Source organism: Macaca mulatta, chromosome 5, assembly GCF_049350105.2.
Source record: "Macaca mulatta isolate MMU2019108-1 chromosome 5, T2T-MMU8v2.0, whole genome shotgun sequence".
Classification (NCBI taxonomy): Eukaryota; Metazoa; Chordata; class Mammalia; order Primates; family Cercopithecidae; genus Macaca; species Macaca mulatta.
The window spans coordinates 111,189,123-111,209,638 of record NC_133410.1 but is presented as its reverse complement, the minus strand read 5'-3'; the positions used below and the strand labels follow the sequence as shown (position 1 = coordinate 111,209,638).

At 36.3% G+C, this 20,516-nt stretch overlaps 1 protein-coding gene across 5 annotated transcripts in view; it reads right to left on the bottom strand.

Moving 5' to 3' along the window:
* BANK1 (B cell scaffold protein with ankyrin repeats 1) overlaps nt 1–20,516 on the bottom strand; it is a 319,844-nt gene that overhangs the window by 249,749 nt on the left and 49,579 nt on the right. For all 5 annotated transcript variants that reach the window (XM_001108807.5, XM_078002029.1, XM_078002032.1 and 2 more), the window contains one exon: nt 7,185–7,339. In XM_001108807.5, the coding sequence (XP_001108807.4) occupies nt 7,185–7,339 (155 nt within the window). The remainder of the gene's footprint in view (nt 1–7,184; nt 7,340–20,516) is intronic.

Below are 20,516 nucleotides of genomic sequence, written 5' to 3'. Positions count from 1 at the left end.
TAGTCAAAGAACCCATTACATTTCTTTATAATTAAGGTAATACACTATCATTGAATAAGTCTTCTATGGTGTTTGTATTTTCAACTGTATCTGGAAATAAAATACATAAATGTGATTCTCACTACATTTTAAATATTATCAAATTTCTTTTTATTGGATGTTCTTTTTTTCCCTCTAATGCCATGTTTTGCAACTTAAAGAAACAGTGTGAATATGGCCTCTTCCTTTTCCTCTTGTCTCTTCCTAAATATGGCTCTCTGTACCAGGGTATACGCATCATTTCACAGACCAGCAGAAGACTATAATTCAGTTGTTAACCAAATCATTTTTCCAAATCCCTTTTTTACTCCTTTGTATAACTTGGTTTCTTTATCTATAAATGATAGAATTGAAAAAGTTTAAGATCTCTTACAATTTAAATATAATGACTTTTCTTTTAAGAAGTCTAATAGTTTTATGTTTTATGTAGTAGAAGTTCAGTGGCTACTCTTTATTTATGACAAGTGTCTGCGATGGTTTTTGAGTTGACTAAAGGTTATAGATCTAAAGTTTCTAGATTTAATTAACATGGAAGAGCCAAATCTATAAGGTGAAAAAGGTTATTGAATAACTCTTTGTGAAAAAATATTGAGAAACAATACTAGGAATGAAAGATTGGGGTTAATACAGAGAAAAGAAAGGCATAAACATTTATTATCTATTTTATACTAGAAATTATACTCAGCACTTTTTATATAAATATATTTCCTCTAATCCTAACTGAAACAGATAAACACAAAGGCATACATATAGAAAGACACACACACACACACACACACACACACACACCCCAAAATAAACAGATAAGGCTATTTCTTTTTCTCTTTTAAGAAAAGGACAACTAATATATAGAACTACATTCTGAAGTCTAATCCATACTACTCCTTATATCATGCTGTCAAACCCCATGAAAAAGCTAAAATAAAACATTCTTTTTATGATTATCTTAGATATCACCTTTCAAAAGCTTTCTTCAAGTCATACTAAGTTTCAATTCCATGCTAAAAAAAATAAGGATCGCACTTATATGCTCTTATAAAATCATGTTTATCAAAAAGTTACTAATTTCAAGATTCTCTTAAATGCCCCTAAGTATAAATTGCTCACCAATAAAACTTACATCTTTATGCTTTATCCCAAAGAGCTTCTAACTACGTTGACGTTACAGAATCATTTCAGCTCACACAAAAATCTACTTCAGGCATTTTCCACCAGAGTCTAATACTCCCAAATATTTGTCCGCAGGTTATTTTGAACTAAATTTCTCCTCAGAATTTACAGTGCGCATCGGGAAAGTGTCCTGTTTCAAAGGAACTCCCACTATTCCACCTGTTGCTCTTGCCCCACACATGCAACGTGCCAGAAAAGCGGGAGTGTAAGCCCTCCTATTCCTCACATCTGCAGCCTCCTCCTCACAGGCCTCGCTTCTGGCAGTTCTTTTGTTCCTTTTGTTTCTTATATCTTTAAGAGCCAAATAATGTCTTTCCATTTCACTTGGGCTCAGTTACTCAAGATCCTCTGCTTTAAAGTTCAGAGATATTTCCTGTGTGTGCATCATTCCTTGTTTAACTTTGACTTATGCCTTTCCACATCTGGCCAGTGCACATGTACTCTCCCAGTGTTTTATCCACCCAACCGACTCCCCACTCATGACTGCTTCTGACACATCAGATTCCCCATTCAGGGTCAGGCGCAGTGGCTCATGCCTGTAATCCCAGTAGTTTGGGAGGCCGAGGCAGGTGGATCACCTGAGGTCAGGAGTTCAAGACCAGCTTGGCCAACATGGTGAAACCCTGTTTCTACTAAACATATGAAAATTACCTGGGCATGGTGGTGCATGCCTGTAATCCCAGCTACTCAGGAGGCTGAGGCAAGAAAATTGCTTGAGTTCGGGAGGCAGAAGTTGCAGTGAGCCGAGATCACACCACAGCACTCCAGCCTGGGCGACAGAGCAAGACTCTGTCTCAAAAAAAAAAAAAAAAAAAAAAAAAAAAAAAAAGGCAGGACTCCACCTTTCAACCATTTCCAGAGAAAAGCTCTAAACAAAAGACAAGCACACTGACCACCCCAAATGAGGCACTCACATCTTCATTTGTACCTAAGGCCAGCTTCATGGGCCCATGACCTTACAGTCACACAGGGCCCCACACTTAGAAGGCCCTGTATTTGGTTTAATATTCTGCTGTAATTACTTTGACATTATAATAATTTGAACATGGTACTTTGTATTTTCATTTTGCACTGTAAACTAGGCAGCCGGGCCTGCTTGAACATAATGTTGGCATGATATTTAATTCCTTTTCTCCTTCTATATCCCCATATTTATCCTCTCCAACAATGTCCAACTCAGATCTCACCAGCTCCACAAAATCCTCCTGCAACTTCAGCTCACAAGATTTAGAACTTTCAAAGGAACACTAGAGCACTGAATATCCATAACCATCATTTGACTGTTACTAAGAGTCATGCTCTCTACTCCTGATTAGTTTTTCATGTCTGTATCTTGCCTTTCTAGCTAGATTTTAAACATCCTAAGGGTGTTTCTGTTTTCTTATATTATTGTAGTACCTTTCAAAAATTATGCACATAAAAACATTCTGTATATAAATTTTTAAATTAAGATGGAGTCAGTCTGTAAAAAGATGACATTTTTAAACTGAGTATGCTCAGCTCTGTGCCATACTTCTCTCAGTACTCAAAGCTTCCTCTACTCCTGGGAGTAAGCACTGGCTCTTAATTATATGAGTACATTTAATCCAGTGGAGAAAATATTAGGAACCCCAAATGGTCATAAATTAGTTTTACCACTTATGAAGCTATTGTTTTGCTCCCAATCTTTCTGACTCCTCTGTGAATCCCTTATTTGGGTCAGAGCATTCAGGGAAACAATGGGTTATGACAATGATCACTTCCAAACTTTAAAGCTTGGCTACATTGGTCATAAGCCTTGAGACCTAACACAAGAGGTAAAATTTGGTCTGCAATGTTGCATTTATATCCGAGTCTCTGAGGTAGGACACAGGCGTTATCTTGTGTGTGTGAAAACTCCCCTAGTAGTCCCGGTATGTAGTTTAGTTTTTGATACCCACTTACTTAAAAGAAAGAGACATCTTTTGGTCACCGTAAAACTTCACCTCTGAGAAGGCATCACTTCACAATACAGACATTTCAGGCATTAATGCACACAATCATCTTTTGCTGCTTTTACTGTATTCAATTAAATCACAGGACTGGGCTTTAAGTTAAGGTTGGTTACCAAGGACTAGTTTGTGATTTGGTATCAGAAGTAAGTGGGTAGTGCTATTAACTTTCGTACACTGTTTTAAATTGTATTCAGAGTCAATGGATGAACTGGTAAAAAGGTAATCTCTGAGATTCTTCTAGCCCTTAAGACTCACATTCTTTCATGGCATCTCAATTTATCTCTGTATTTGTTTATTACATAATCCATGGTCTGTCCTATGGGCTTGAAGACTCATGTTAGGGTTTTAGCCTTAAGAGTGTGTCAATGAACAGGTCATATAAAATAAAGACCTTTATTAGGGAATATGGTGTGTGGTAGGATTCTGATTTTAAAAACATTCAATAAAATTAATATAGATCCAAATGCTGATAAAGCCACTTTAAAGGTCTTTTGTGGTTGCACGATGACTTTCAGAATTAAATTTTCTCAAGAAATCAATAAGTGACTCAACTGGTTTTTTAAATGTCTCTATCTTAACATCAGAATAGCAGCAGTGGGAAAATAAAATAAAAATAAAAGAATTAAGGTTGATTATACTAAAGTAAGTAAGAGATTTGGGGAGAAGGAAAGTTGAGATTGCAGCGGGCAGATTCTACCAAAAGGAAGGGAAAATGATACATTTAAAGATCTGGGTTTAAAGAAAATAAGCTCACTCTTAATTGTTCTTTAGGATGGCGCTACTGCTGAGAAAATATAGAAGTCATTTCTGAATCTGTGGCTAGAGATCACAAAAATAAGATTTAACCTTGACACTGTTGATATTTTTTGACCAAATGTGTAATTGTTGTGGGAGTTGTTGTGTGCATTACAGGAAGTTGAGCAGCTTTCAGAGTTCTACCCACTAAATGCTAGTAGCAATCCCCCGGTTATGACAATCAAAAATGTCTGCAAGCTTTGCCAAATATCTCCTGGGTAGAGAGGGTCAAAGTCACCTGCATTGGAGAGCCACTGCGTTGGGGGTTTTTGCCAGAGTAAAGGACTGCACAGGGAAGAGAAGTTACTAAAAAATAGACCAGGTCTGGTTCTGGTTTTGGTGTAATTTCAATGGAAGAGTACCTCACACATGGATTTTTCATCAGGGAGATAAAATTGGGTGATATTCATTTGAACAGTGGATGCACTGGGGAGACCTAGAACTCACATCTCTCATGGTCAATTAACCCACACAAAAAAATCAAGAGGCATATGCCAGAAAAACAAATGTCTTGGCCCATAAACAAAGAAAAGTTAAAAAAAAAATACTAAAACAAGAAAAGTGTGCCAGTCATACAGAAAGTAAAAGAAGAGGTCAAATTAAGAAGCAGATTGGAACTGCTAAAACTTGCCTAGGTATTTCTCAAAGACACAGATAATTAACTTACATAAATAGGACAATGGAGGGATATCTCATTAGTGCATGGGGAAAAAAAAGTTAAAGAAATAAAGTAGAATATTTATTCTTTAGAAATAAGTAGAATAAAAATTTTCAAGGTCTAGGAAATCTAAATTTGTGAAAAAGAGCAGTGCTAGGAAGAGTGACAAGGCAGAGGAATCAATATTCTCAAGCTCCAAGGGTCACAGGCAGTAGCAACAGCACCCATTGCCTTAATTAACGATAGACTAAAGTTAATGCTCCAGAGCAGATGAGGGCACAGAGAAGAGAATTTCTCTAGGAGGCAGGTCCATAAACCTCAGCAATTCCACAGCAAGAGCCAGCAGCAGGAATAATTTAAACTAACTCCCTTTTCATCAGGGATAATGAAAATTATGCAACTATAAAGAACTCACAGTCAACCCAGTGTTAGCATGCTGGAAACACGAAACTAAAAAGAGAAATTAACAGGGTTTGAATATACTGGGTGTAAATCAGGTACATCTTAAAGAAGACCTGGTGACTGACTGAGTTAGTATTGTAAAATTCCTAGATTTTTTAGGATGATAGGGAAACCTCAACTATCATTTCCTTAAGGCAGTAGTCTTAAGTGGTCTCTATTCACGGATTACTTGGAATACTTCTCAGAAATGAATTGGAGTTCAAAGGTTGTGCTTTCAGACAGTTGCCATAGGCTGAAAGTTGTCGTGGCAAGTCTGAAACATGATTTTCACTCAGTGGGTAAAAGTGGTCTTTTCTATGGTGGTTGGCAATAGTCTTATGGATTCAGACTGTACTAAAGTCTAGGTTCTGAAAACAACAAAATCTTGTCTGGGATAACTATTTTTGGTCCAATGATTAGCTTACTTTGATGAGAATGTGGGGCTGGCAATAAAATAACTTTGTATAGCCTTTTAAATGTTTAGGATTCTTTAAAAAGTGGGGAACCTAAAAGAAATTTTATATTGAAATAATTTAAATCCAAGAGTCTGAAAGAATTCTATCAATGTCAATAAAAAAACAGTCCATGATTCTCCTACTGATAAAACCCTTATCTAACTTGCTATCTACATAATACATCTTTGCTTAGATAGCAGTGAGGTTTGATTTTGCGACTGATTTCTTTGAAAATTTAGTAAGAGAAGGGTCTTATAGTGCTCGAATTTTACTGTTGCAAATATTTTTAAAAGCAGCTACTTAGACTCGTTGTATAACTCCTGTTGAGCTACTTTTAGTTTCAGAGGGTTTTCTTTTTTCTGCTTTGATTTCATCTACTTGAGAGTAGTGGCCATTTTTTAATTACACTTCTTTTCTGTCTTTTCCATTGTTTCTGACTCAGTAGGAGCCACGAGTTCTGACTGTTTAGCCTGATCTCCTTCCTTTAAGTTCTGAGTCCTTGTAATTTTTCTTTGCCTGATCATCTATGTCAGTTTCTCACACCTGTATAGTTCAGTCTCCTGGGGTCTCTAAGGTAGTGTCAAAGCATTTTTTTGTTCCTCTGGAACTGAGAACAAATAGCTTAAAACAGCAATTCTTCTGCTCAGGCATGGGGTAAGGGTCTAGAGGGTGAGGGTGAGGAAACTAAACTTTACCCCTCTACACAGGATATTCCACTTCCATCAGGACCACTGATACCAGTAGGATCAGGAGACCCACCCAAAGGTCAGTGAGCCCCTGTCACTGGCTTCTATCAGAAAGACTCCTTCAGGCAACTCCCATAAGGCTCTCCTGTATATCTGCCTCTTTATACTCAAGGATGCCACAAACTGAGGCCCAGCATCTTTTTCTTGTCCTAAGATTATGTAGTAAGAGATTTGGAAAGGTTTATTTTAGTGGTTCATTCCAAGCAAGATTTAGGAGGAAGACATGCTGGGAACATACATTCCCACAGTCACCTGCCCAGAAATCATCCCCCCACATTATATTCTTACTTCCTGAAGGACCATCTCATCTAACTTTTATGGTATTTCCACTTAATGTCAGCCTTTAATACATGTTTCATCATTGAAAAATTGGTGTTTTAAAATTCTATCCAAGGGTATGTTTCCCTTTAGGAAAATAGATCCTTAACCTATTTAATGTGAATCTAAATTTATTTTAATTAGCTTGATAGCTATGGCAATTGTACATCTATTTGCAAAATGTGAAGTAACAGTTGATAAAATTAAGCTTCCATATAATCTTCACTATTTAATTTTTCAACAGTTATGTAACAAATGCCTATTAATTCAATTATCATCCAGTGTGTATCAAATGCCTACTAATTGCCTAAGTTCAGAGGATAGCCATGAACAAAGTAGACAAAAATGACAGCTATGTTGGAGTTTGCATTCTTGTGAAATACAATATCTATTAAAAAATAACAGGTGGGCTGGATGCGGTGGCTCATGACTTGTAATCCCAACGTTTTGGGAGGCTGAGGCAGGAGGATTGCTCGAGGCCAGGAGTTAAAGACCAGCCTGGGCAACATAATGAGATCCTGTCTCTACAAACAACAACAACAACAACAACACAATGGGGTCACTAAAATAACAAGTTATCTTTACTGACCTCACATGGAATTTCAGCAGGAAGCACCACTGCTAGTGGTATGGTGTTTCTTGAAGCTTCTGGCAGTTCTTCAATTTCTTTTCTCTCACTTATTTCCCCAGAATGTTTTACTTGTAGGTCTGTTGGAATGTTGACCTCAAGGTAGTCTTCAGAATCTAGAGAAAATTCTATGAATGTAGATTATCATATAACTAAAGCCACAGTATTTCCTCCATTGTTATAAAGACTAATTGCTGAACAACCAATTTAATATATGGGAAAACCGAACTGAGTTTAAGATAGCTGAAATAATTGAACCAATATTAATAATTAAAATAATGCTTTACAATTTAACTAGTTTTATAATCATTATGACTAAACTAAATCAATTATGTAATACTCTGTTCATCTACTAGTTAAGTGTTTTCCAAAAAATAGAATCCAGTCACCATTTATATTTTCTCTTAATATTAAAACAGTAGATCTGTAAAACATAAAACCATTTGTTTTCCATGATGGTTATTAAGGACATTTAAGTCGGAACAATTTAAATCAGAATAGTTATTTGCCCCTTACATATTTCTAATTTTAAAAAACAGAAAGCACAATTATGGGACAATCACTAAATAAATTAAACTAGTATTTATTTCTAGGATATACTAGTTTAATAGTGAAATATTAGTACTCATCAAAATGTTAATGCATTCTATGGAAATAAGTGTCTATACCAAATAAATTGGGTTTCCTTATATCAGTATTATTAAGAACACTGAAATATGCTAATGTAAATTTCAAATCTCAAAGAAGGAGTATAGTATCTGATTTTAAAAATTTTAACAGTAATTTAGCATTTAGTTTTAATCATTAAAACATTGTTCTCTATTCGGGAAAAATGTGTTAAGAGAAATAGATAATGTTTTATTACTATTCAGTGTCTCAAAGCCCAAAATGTTTCACTAGGGCACAGAACCAATGCGGCTAAAATTAAGACTCTTGAAATGAGAAGGTCACATCTATAAACTCATGACCACCCAAAAGCAGCCCTCAAACCCCTCAAGAAGGGAACTGGAATAAAGAAAAGCAGCTCCTGACAGTTGGAAACTAACCTGGCACCACGAGAATGCCTTGGTTTTCTGGAAGGCATCCTGACACTCAGAGGCAGAATCTGGTTTTCTACTGAGCACCAGCAACATCAAAATTAGACAAGGCCACTCTGTCACCATGATGAACCAAGAGAGGGACAAGACCACATTGTAATCATGTCAGAATCTAGACACTGCCCAAACCACAAAAATGACCAAGTCCTGGCTAGTACGAATGACTGTTTCTTTAGCAATTCCGGCCTCATCTCATTTCTCCTGCCCTCTACATGGTGTGATCCACTCCTCCTAGTTTGTCTGGGAATTTCCTGGTTTGGGCTCTGAAAATGCCTTGCCCTAGGATACCCCTCACTCTCAAGCAGACCAGAAAAGTTGGTCCCTCACTTCCAAGTAGAGTCATTAATATTCCATTAATATGTCAAATCATAAAATTACGCCTGCTTCTTGATAGCAGGCAAACTATATCCAAGCTCTACTTCCTTGAACCCTCCCTCAAATCACTTAACACAAGTCTAAATCTTCCAAGTCCTTTCTAACGCCCTTTTCCTGAGATACCCCATGGTTCTCCCTGATGTGCCTTCTCTTTATTGCAACAAGAAAAAACATCCAAACACTTCAAGTGCAGGTACCTTCCTGGTGGTCTTTGGCTAAGCAGCATTGACAGGGTAAAAAGATAGAGTCAAAGGCAGTAAGAGAAGTCACCAGCTTCACATAGGTAATTCTATCAGCAAAGCAGAGTAACAAAAGAGAGCCTCCCTTGAGAGGGAGGAGCTGTCCCCACGCTGTGTCTGAAAAGGAAAGTTTTCTTGTTTTCTTCTGTCTTATGAAAGCTGCAGAACTAAGGCACAAAAGCACCTAGGATTTCCAGCTTGCTCTCAGTACTAGTCTTGTTTGAAATGAAAAACAGTCCTTATTTCACTAACAATTTAAAACACTTTCATAAGCAATTTCTCTCTCTCTCCCTCTCTCTCTCTCTCTCCCCCTCCCTCCTGTCTTATAGCCACACACATAGACATACACAAATCAAAATAGTGAAAGGTTGTATAAAACTGGCTCAATACTTTTGTGAGTTTGTAGAAAAACTAAGAAATGGATTTTATTTAATACACCTTAAAAGGAGAAGTCATTCCACCATGGCAGTATCCAGGATTTTCTGCTAATTCTTCTGATATTAGGTAAAAAAAAAAAAAAGTTATTTTATTTACCCTGGGTACATAACAACAAATGTACAAAAAGACTTATCTCTATGAATATTCACAGAAGTCATGTTTGTAATGGAGAAAATTGGAAACAATCTAAGAAATAATGAATAAAATAAAAACGTGATAAAAGTTGTCACTAATAATTCTATCAAGGAGTATTTAACAACAAGCAACAAGTTTATGCTATAACTGAAAAAAATTCAAGTTAAAAAATTGTCAATTTAGTAGGTTTCCATTCTAGTAAAATAAAAACTGTACATATACAGAGCTGTGTGGAGGGAATTAAAGACATAGACTTGAATGAATGAGAATAGACTGGCCATATATGTGTGTATATATATATAACCCAAAAATATTGAGTGGTTATTTCTGGCTTGTGGGTCATGTGTAATTTACTAAATAGGTATAAATATATAATATTAATACCATCTAATAATACGGCATATGTAATATACATTCTGATTTTTCTACACTGAAAATGTATTTATTTTACAGGTTTAAATTATGTATGTCCATTTAATTCAAGAAAGGAATGAAATGATGAAGATTGCAGACTGAGAACATGTATCTATTATCCTATTCTACAACATATAAATGCAATAATAGAAAAGATTGTTTTTAAGATAATGAATGTATTAAAGCACTAGAAATTCATAAATGGTGCAATTACATAAGAACAAATTTTGAGGAGTTTCTCAAAGATAAAAGTTAATCTGGAACTAAATGAACAGAGACATCACAACAGAGAAAACGGAGCCCAAAACACGTTTGGAAAAGACAACTTCAGATAGAAAATTCGTTTTCCAAAACTAATTATTTTCCAAAACTAAATAAACCACAAACTTAAAATTCAAAGAGCAGAAGAAGGTCCTGGGACAAAGATAATGTTAATAAGTTAAAACCTAATTTGGAACAGAGATAACTGTTTTTTTGGAACAGAGATAACTGTCTTTCCTAGCTGCTACTTCTACTGAGCAAAAGGAAGTTTTGCTTTTGCCCTAAAAATAAAACTAGACTATTTTAAAACAAAATTAGCTAGTACTGGGACTAGATAAGGGAACAGAATGGAACCTGATGTACTTACCACCCTTCCCAAAGACAACAGAGAAAGAAAAACTGATAAGAGAAGGGGTAACTCCAGCATTTTTTCCCAAGGGTTAAATTTGTAAGCTTGGCTCTCTACTTTACAGGTGTTTTGACCAGGAGATTCATAGGAGCAACAACTATTAACTGACAGTGATCCTCAACTAAAAATTTAAACCGCCACCCGAGATTATCCTTCTGCTCTCCTTCTACGCTATCGCTCACCCAAATTCACTCACTCTTCCTCTGAGGCACCTTTTCTTAGCAACACCCTAGTTGAACTTCACACCTCTATATCTCTAGTGCATACAATTGTGCCTGGCACATAGTAGAGACTTAATAAATACTTGTTGCCTGCTTTAATAAGCAAATAAATCCATGCCTAGTTAGGTTTCCATAAATGACTTATGTTTCAAGGACAGTAACTTATTCTATCTACCACATGCCTTGCTCTGAAAAAGGCTTAAGGACATATTATGGCTGTTTCGATGTTCTATCCAGATCATTCAAACTTTCCCCACATCAGCAATAAAGTTATTTTGCTTTCTTATCATTTGTGTGTTCACTGGAGTAGCACTTTTAATTTTCTTCAAGAACTTTTCCTTTGCATTGACAACTTGGCTAACTGTTTGGAGAAACAATCCTAGCTTTCTGCCTATGTTGGCTTTCAACATGCCTTTCTCACTAAGCTTAATCATTTCTAGCTTTTGATTTTAAGTGAGAGATGTGTGACTCCTCCTTTCACCTGAACACTTGGAGGCCATTGTAGGCTTATTAATTGGCCTAATTTCAATAGTGTTTTGTCTCAGGGAATAGGGAGGCCCAAACAGAGGGAAAGAGATGGGAGAACACCCAGTCAGTGGAGCAGTCAGAATACACAAAATATCTATTGCTTAAGCTCACTGTCTTGTATGGGTGCAGTCCACGGCACCCAAAACAATTCCAATGGTAACACCAAAGATCATTTGTCACAGATCACTACAACAGACATAATGATAATGAAAAAACTTTGAAATAGTGCAAGAATCACCAAAATGTGACACAGAAACGTGAGGCAAGTGCATACTGTTGGAAAAATGGTGCCAATAGACTTGCTCAACAAAAGGTTGCCACAAACCTTCAATTTGTAAAAAATGCAGTGTCTGTGTAGCACAAAAAAGCAAAGCACAGGCCGGGTGCGGTGGCTCATGCCTGTAATACCAGCACTTTGGGAGGCCAAGGCAGGCAGATTACTTGAGATCAGGAGTTCAAGACCAGCCTGGCCAACATGGTGAAACGCCATCTCTACCAAAAAATACAAAAAAAGAAAAAAAAATTAGTTGAGTGCATGGCACACACCCGTTATCCTAGCTACTTGCGAGGCTGAGACAGGAGAATTGCTTGGGCCCAGGAAGCAGAGGTTGTGGTGAGCCTATATCATACCACTGCACTCCAGCCTGGGTGACAGAGCAAGACTCCCTCTCAAAAAAAACCCCAACCAAACAAACAAACCAAAAGACACCCAAACGCGAACGCAAAGCAGAACAAATCAAGGTATACTCATATTAAGTGCAATAATAAAAATATTTTATATTCTAATGAGTTTTTACAGTTTATCAAGACTTTTACCAACACTGTATTTCATTCTGAACACACACTTAAAAATATAATCCCTGTCCAGTGATGGATTACTGAATTTCTGTCAAACATTTAAAACTATTTGTAGACAGTTCTTAAACTCTGTGGCTCAGAAACTGTTCCTCCCCAATAAAATGTGAAGTCAAATAGAATCTTTCTCTCCTCTTCTAACACTTTTCTAAAATGGGCAGAGAATACAGTGTTTTGCATTAAACAGACATAGAAAACTAAAAAGCAGATAGAATTAACCTAGGAATAAAGTGACAGAGCCATAAGTAGTAAATTCAACAGAAAAATCCAAATTTCCCAAAGTAAATAAATGACAACGTTTTCTGGCCAGAAAATGAAACTTCACTGTTGTTTAGATAACAATTTGAGTTAATTTTCTTTTCTATAAGTTTTAAATAGTTTAGAAGGTAATTAGATAGACATAATCATATATACACACACACACAAATGTTATTGTGTATATATACACACACACAAATTTTTAATATATAGTATGTTAATACATACATTATCTATATCTCCATGTCCTAAGAATATGAGTGTTTGTATACATATGCTTATATATTTGTGTGTGTATGTGTGTGTGTGTGTGTGTGTGTGTGTGTGTGTATCTTCATGTCCTAACTAAAAACACCACCACCACTGTATGTTCATTGTTAAGCTAAAGACATGTATTAGGCATTCAGGTGGTTGGCCTCCTCAGAAGTGGGTCTTAAACTTAAAATGGTGAAGAGAAGAGAGAGAACATTCTAGCCATTGGACCTATATTCTCATAACTCCTTTCTCCAGTCTCCATGAGATTGAGGAAGTGACTAGCACTTAATAACTATTGGTAAAATAAATGCATTATTGTATTTCAACTGGACATACTTCAAGGAGATGAGGTTGAAAGAAGCGGATTAAGAGTACAAAAGTACCAAACCTCTCTTTGAGAAAGGCCTACCTGCAGTTGTCATGAGACTCAGGGAAGTAATAACAACTTTAATGTTTCCATTTCTGGTATTGCCTTCAGTATACTACAGGTTTTTACATGTAACTGTGGAACCTAGTGTGATAGGCTTAAGTAAAGTACAAGGGGCTAAGTGCAGGGAAGTAAGAGCAAGGCATGTATATCCAGCCCCAGTTGTCTTCGTGGCTCAGCAGATAAGGGGATAAGCCTATGAAGCAGCTAGAACTTGGGGAGTGATTGTATGGCTGAAAGGGAGAGGTGGGAGGATGCTAGAAGGGCCTGAACAAGATCCTGGAAAGAGAGACTAGGAAGAGAATGAAGGGACATCCATCTCTAATGCCTAAAAGTTAGAGACACTTGCCTTTGCAAAGAGTATGAAAAAGAGGCTGTACATTAAAATTACCTATGTTTAAGAAACAATAGAATTGTTTTGTTCTGTTTTGTTTTTACTATCACGATTGAATAGCTAAATTAAATAATAAAGCATGAAGCAATTAATAAAAGAATATTACTCTTCACTTTAAACTGCATGCCCTTGATGCTGGATTGTATTTCTCTTATATCTCAAGTGCATGACTGTATTATCTAAGAAAATGGATCTAGTGCCTAATCTTTCCTTTCCCAATGTAGCAAGGTAAACCTTAAGTTACTGTGTAGAAACTGGAGTGTTTTTAGTGATGACTTCTACCTAGCAAGTGAAATGGAAGCCATAATTAATTTATTGCCTAAAAGAAAAAAAATTAAAATATGGATTTGATCTAAAATGAATACCAGAGACCATGGCGGACAGGAGGCAGGACTAGACTGCAACTCCAAACAGAGCAGCAAGCGGGGGCTCACATTGTGAATTTTAGCTCCAGATTAACTGCAAGAACAAACCAGCAATCCCGAGAGGACCCACAGACCCTCTGAAGGAAGCAGACTGCTCCTACAGGACCCAGGAGACCCCCCAAAAAACTGTGAGTGCCCCAACTGCAGAAGTGGGAAAGGGAGACCCTTCTCTCCCTAACACACACCCCCACTGGAGAAGCTGAAGATCTGTTTGCGGGAGAAACGTTCAACTTTCCCTGACTGAGTCAATTTGGAGAGCAGAGCGAAACACAAAGGTAGAGGAGGCAGCAGAAAGGCCCTGGGAGCTCACTGGGTCCCCAAGCAGCCATTCCTCGCTGGCGCCAACGGAATCCATCAGGAAGATGGCCAGAGGATCAGGGGGTAAAACTCCATTGGGAGAAGGAATTCTCTAGCTGAACTTTGTAACAATTTGAACAGGGCAAGAAGTCTCCTGGCCAGAACTCAGGGGAGGGAGCAAATCCGGCAAAATCCTGGAACCAACCCAAATGCCCATCAATCAACAAGCGGATAAAGAAACTGCGTGAGATATATATGATAGAATACCACACAGCCATAAAAATGAATGAATTAACAGGATTTGCAGTGACCTGGATGAGATTGGAGACTTTTATTCTAAGTGAAGTAAATCAAGAATGGAAAACCAAACATCTTATGTTCTCAATGATACTGGGAACTAAGCTGTGAGGAGACAAAGCATAGGAATGATGCAATGGATTTGGGGGACTTGTGGTGGTGAGGGATAGAAGACTACAAATACGGTGCAGTGTATATTGCTTGGGTGATAGGTGCACCAAAATCTCACAGATCACCACTAAAGAACTTACACATGTAACCAAATACCACCTGTACCCCAATAACTTATGGAAAAATTAAAAATAACAATAGTAAAAAACAAAAACAAAAAAGACTATAAAAAATTAAAATAAAGACCCCAAACTTCTTGTAAATATGAATAACAACTAACAACTATTGAACATTGACTATGTGCCAGTACTATTCTTAGTGCCCTGCATATAATAACTCACTATACACACACACACACACACACACACACACACTCTGCCAACCCAAGAGTCAGGCAACAATATTATCCTCATTTTATGGATTTCTTTGAACAAATATTTACTAGCCAACTATGTACCAGGTGCTATTCAGGATGCAGAGGACATGGTGGTAAACCTTCCTTCATAGGACTTGCAATCTGATAGGGGGAGGCAAACAATATATGAGTAAAATCTGGAGCGCAGCAGATGCTGACAAGGAGTGTGAGGAAAAGGGATGGGGGTTGCCATTTTTAATAAGGAAAATAAGGTTCTGAGCAATAAATGAACTCTTTCAAGGCCACATGGCTAGTTATTGTTGAAGTCAGGAGAATACTTAGCTAGTCAGACTTCAGAGAACCTTGATCACTACTAGGTATGGTTTGGCTCTGTGTTCCTACACAACTCTCATCTCGAATTGTAATCCCCAGGTGTTGAGGAAGGAATCTGGTGGGAGGTGATCACATCATGGGGGTGGTTCCCCCATGCTATTCTCATGAAAGTGAGTCAGTTCTCATAAGATCCGCTTGTTTAAAAGCGTAGCACTTTCCATGCCCTCTTTATCTCCTGCTGCCATGTAAGATATTCCTTGCTTCCCCTTCACCTTGCACCATGATTTTAAGTTTTCTGAAGCCTTTTTGGCCATGCAGAACTGTGAGTCACTTAACCTCTTTTCTTAAAAATTACCTCATCTTGAGTGTTCTTTATAGCAGTGTGAAAACAGACTAATACACTACCCTATACTGTTTCCCAACCCACGGTTTTATCCATGCATACAGCAGCCATTTTATCACAGGAATTATCTGATGGAATCAAAAATGCAAAATTTTCACAGCTGTTAAAAACAACATATGGCCCAAATCTCTGGCAAAAATGTCTAAGGCATTAATTCTTACCATAGCATAAGATTATACCTATTTGATATGCATTGATGTTTTAGTTAGGATTGCTAATTTACATAGAAGTGGCAATAATGAGTAAGTCAGTATGTTTATCAGTTCTTGTTTCTCACTGAATTATCTCACAAGGATGATTTACTTTACAAAGAATTCCCAGAGGCAGTTATATGTTGTCAATTGGTTTTCACTACTAGAGAAAATAATTATTTTTATTGTGTCAACTGTGTAATCCTTACCAATAGGTAATAATGATTCTTCTTGGTCTAAAATGAGTTTGAAAAAGACAGGTAACTCTCTCAGTTGTTTTCCCTCAAGTAGCTTCAAATTCTTTACAATTATCTAAGAGGTACCTGAATTTTGACAGCAGGCTTTTTTTTTTTTTTGGCATGTTTTTCAGAATATTAATCAACATGTTAATCTGACATATTTAGGAATATTTTCATAAAAGTTCAGGGATGCTATACCTGAGGATTTTATTTTAACTTGTAAATTTAAAATATCTCACTGCTATATGTACATAAATAACTTGGTGATGTGGTATCTTTTTAAATTTTTTAATTTTTAACTTTTGTTGTTACATAGTAGGTATATATATTGACGGGGTATGTGAGCTGTTTTGGTACAAGCATGCAGTGCATAATAATCACATCAAGGAATGGAATAGTATTTAGTTTCATATTTTCATGTGACTAGGTAAAATGATTTTGAAACTGCTTGCTTCCATATAAAGCAATCTTCTAAAAAGTATTTTAATTTCCTTTCACTTTCTCAGAAATATTATATATAAGTATGTCTGATCCTCAGCTTAAAAAAATTGTAGGAACTGAGTTTACTCACCTTTGAGACAGATATAAGTTGTGTTTATCCCCTCATTTATTCAGTAGGATATGTTAAATTTAAAAAGGACCTTTTCCAGTTAGGTCTAGGAACATTTTCCTTCAGTATCACTGTATTGATAGATAAAGCCCTAAAAGAAGCTTGTTTGGGGTTGGTGTAAAAGTAAGGTAATGGGTACTGAGTTTTGACTATGTCTCAAATGCCCTATATAGAAATTTATATCCATAATCATATTTAATCCTCACACTCATCCCAAGGGATGCAACCATTATTTTCTGAGAAGAATTACGATCTTACTGAGAATTGAGTTTTTAAAAAGTTAAATAAATTGTCATAAGTCACAAAGCTTCACTTAAACCCAGGTCTGTCTGACTCCAAACCCTCTGCTCTTGGTCACAAAGTCATACTTTGCACTGAGGGTAAAAGACCTTTGGTAGATCCACCTACATCTTGTCCTTCCTCAGCCTCACACAAGAGAAGTTCTAGCAAGTGGGCGTTGTCAGCAGACTTGCTTGTGCTCTGAGATAGGAAGGGCCCTCATGACCCACGTGGTTTGCTTCATGTGTGACCATGCTCTCCCATTCCAGCCATTCCAAACTTCTCACCAGTTCCGGAATATAACCACAATCTTTCTTGTATTCTTCCATGTATGCTCTTCTGTTTTGCCTGTTGTGCCTAACCCCATTTTTCCCTCTAATTACTTTTCAACACTCATATCAATGTTGCTTCTAGTGGAAGATCCTTTTTCACATGGCAATAGCTCTTTGGATGCACTGCACCTCATCAGAACTATTGTCACATTGCATTACATTATTTACATATTATTTACTTTCCTGTCCCTTTCATTAGATAGTGATATCTGGAGGTCCATAATCAATCATCTTTGGATCCACCTAAACGTCACAGGATTAAAGTCCTGCCACATAGTAGAAGCTCAATAAAAGTCCACCGATTTGGCTAAAACCATTATTTAGTGGATAAGCAGCCAAGCCAATGGGAAATACATGTATTCCAAAAGAATGCAATTTCTCTTGTAGCCATATATTTATTTATTTATTAATATTATCATTATTATTTTTTGAGACCGAGTCTTGCCCTGTCACCCAGGCCGGAGTGCAATGGCGCGATCTCAGCTCCCTTCAACCTCTGCCTCCCAGATTCTAGCGATTCTCCTGCTTTAGCCTCCTGAGTAACTGGGATTACAGGTGTGAGCCACCATGCCCAGCTAATCTTTTTTTGTATGTGTGTCTCTAGTAGAGACAGGGTTTCCCCTTGTCGGCCAGGCTGGTCTCGAACTCCTGACCTTGTGATCTACCTGCCTCGGCCTCCCAAAGTGCTGGGATTACAGGCATGAGCCACCATGGCCTGCCGTAGTCATATATTTAAAAGAAAATTATGCAAAGACAATATACTAGACACAGAAAATATGAATTTTCTGGTTTATGGAAAAAGCATCACGAATATCTAAGTGGTTTCCAGGGTTATGGGAAAGCATTCCTAACATTTGAATATAATAATAAAGGAAAAAAAGATAAAATATGTAATACTAATGTTTCAATTAACAATGTGAAAATACAGCCCAGAGATCAAAAGGATAATATAAAGAAAGTGTCTGAATGCATTATGATCAGAGTAATTTGGTATGATTAATATGCTCTTGAAGAAGGCACTATGGGGCACCATTTTACATCATTGAATCAAGATTAATATAGTAGAATATTTAGCAAAAAAGTACAAAATAGGGAAGTAATATTGATAATGAAAATAAAACTAAACCTTACTATAATAAGACCAAAGAGGAAAGTTGGTATACTAAGAAGATGGTACATTAAAAAAGTGGACACTATTTTTTGTTTGAAATTTTGAAATGTAAAGCCTAAAATGAAAGGAAATACATTTTTGTATGAAAAAGAAAATATTTCCAATAAAAAATTCAGAAAATCATTTACTTTAAAAGTTTTAAATTTTCTAAGTATTACTATACTGTTCCAGACAGAAAAACTTTCTAAAGCTCATTTAGCATGGGAAGATAACAGAAATTGGATTCAAATAAAATAAATTGCAACTTTATATGTGTAAATCAAGAAATGATGTCTAAGATATTAAATATGTTAAATTGTGACACTCTTGTTAAACCTAGAATGCAGAGGTGCCAAATAAAAGCTGAGAATCTCTCATGACTGAAAATAAAGGTGATGAAGAAAGGGAAAATTCACCACCTGTGACAGGATTAGCTCAGCTGTCCATGTGTCCAGGTTTTTATATTTCAAGATGACAATATTGTCACCTCAGATTTCATCCTAGACTCTGAAATATAAAAACTCGAACACATAGATTAGACTTGAGTACGTATATATCTAAGAAATTAGAAGTGATCTAGTTCTCTCCGAGTAGCCTAAAAATTATTTTTTCAAAGTCAAACCAAAATTTGTTCAAGAGTGTAGTTGTTTGAAATGGGGATGCTGGAAGTATTTGGTCCACATTCCAGCTCTGTTATTTTGTCCTCTGTTCGTGTATTTACTTAAAAAGGAGAATAGTACTAGTGACTGCACCTAATGTTTTTGTGACAATTAAACTTTGAAATGTGTAGGAAGTTCTTATATTGGTGCTTGGCTCATAGAAATTTATTAATGAATGTTATAAATTAATTTTTAAATGGAAGGAATAAAGGAATTGATCAATCATGAACAAATAAGGGAAGAGAAATCACATACTCTCTTGTCTAAGTGCTACTGCCATTTTGGCTTAGAACTTTGGAAAGGAGAAACCAGTGTTCTGACTCAACATGGGTTCTACCAGATTCTTCCCCACTTCTAGACCATGGGTCTTGCACAAAGAATGCAAGGTGTCAGAATTTCAATTTCACAATCTGTCAAATAGCAATGTTTGAGGAGATATTATCTGAGACCACGTTTAATGCTAGAACTGGTTTAATATTTATAAGAAAGATTTTTTAAAAATCTTTCATATGAAGTACCAGAAAATTCTTCATATACATTTATAACTTCTATTTTTCATAATAATTCATCTGTGAGTTGCTTATCTATAAAATTTTTGCTCCTCCCTACATCAACATATTGAACAACTCTGTGTAATTAAGATTATTACCATTTGAATCTATGCTTTCATTATTTTGAATTATTCATTCCAAACTGGAATCTTTCATTGGAGTTCAACTTTGATTTCAGTGAGATTTCCATTTCTCGTGGAACAGTTGTCAATACATCATTTCGGAGCCAAAGGCAAAATTTGAAATCCTGGCCTATCATTTCAGATTTTGTTTAATTTAAAAAAAGATTATTCACATATTCATTTAAGTTTAGTCTTATAATTTATAACTTGCTTTTTCCTCTAACATATTATGATTTTGTTTTAAAACGTTTGTATGTACATATTTGGCAAGTACTCTCTCAACTTTTAAACAGTTTATATTCTGCACAATCAGAATTATATATGGAATGAAATATGCCAAAATGTTAACAGTGATTGCCTCTGGGTATTGTCATTCTAAGTGACATCTTCTTCCTGCTTCTTTTATGTTCTCTGTACTATTCAGATTTTTTTTTACAAAGAATATGTATTATTCTTATAATTAGAAAAATAAAAAGCTTTTAAATATACACATAATTTAATTTTAGGCTGGGCACGGTGGCTCATGACTGTAATCCCAGCACTTTGGGAGGTTGAGGCAGGTGGATCACGTAGGCCAGGAGTTTGAGGCCAGCCTGGCCAATATGGTGAAACCGTTTCTTTACTAAAAATACA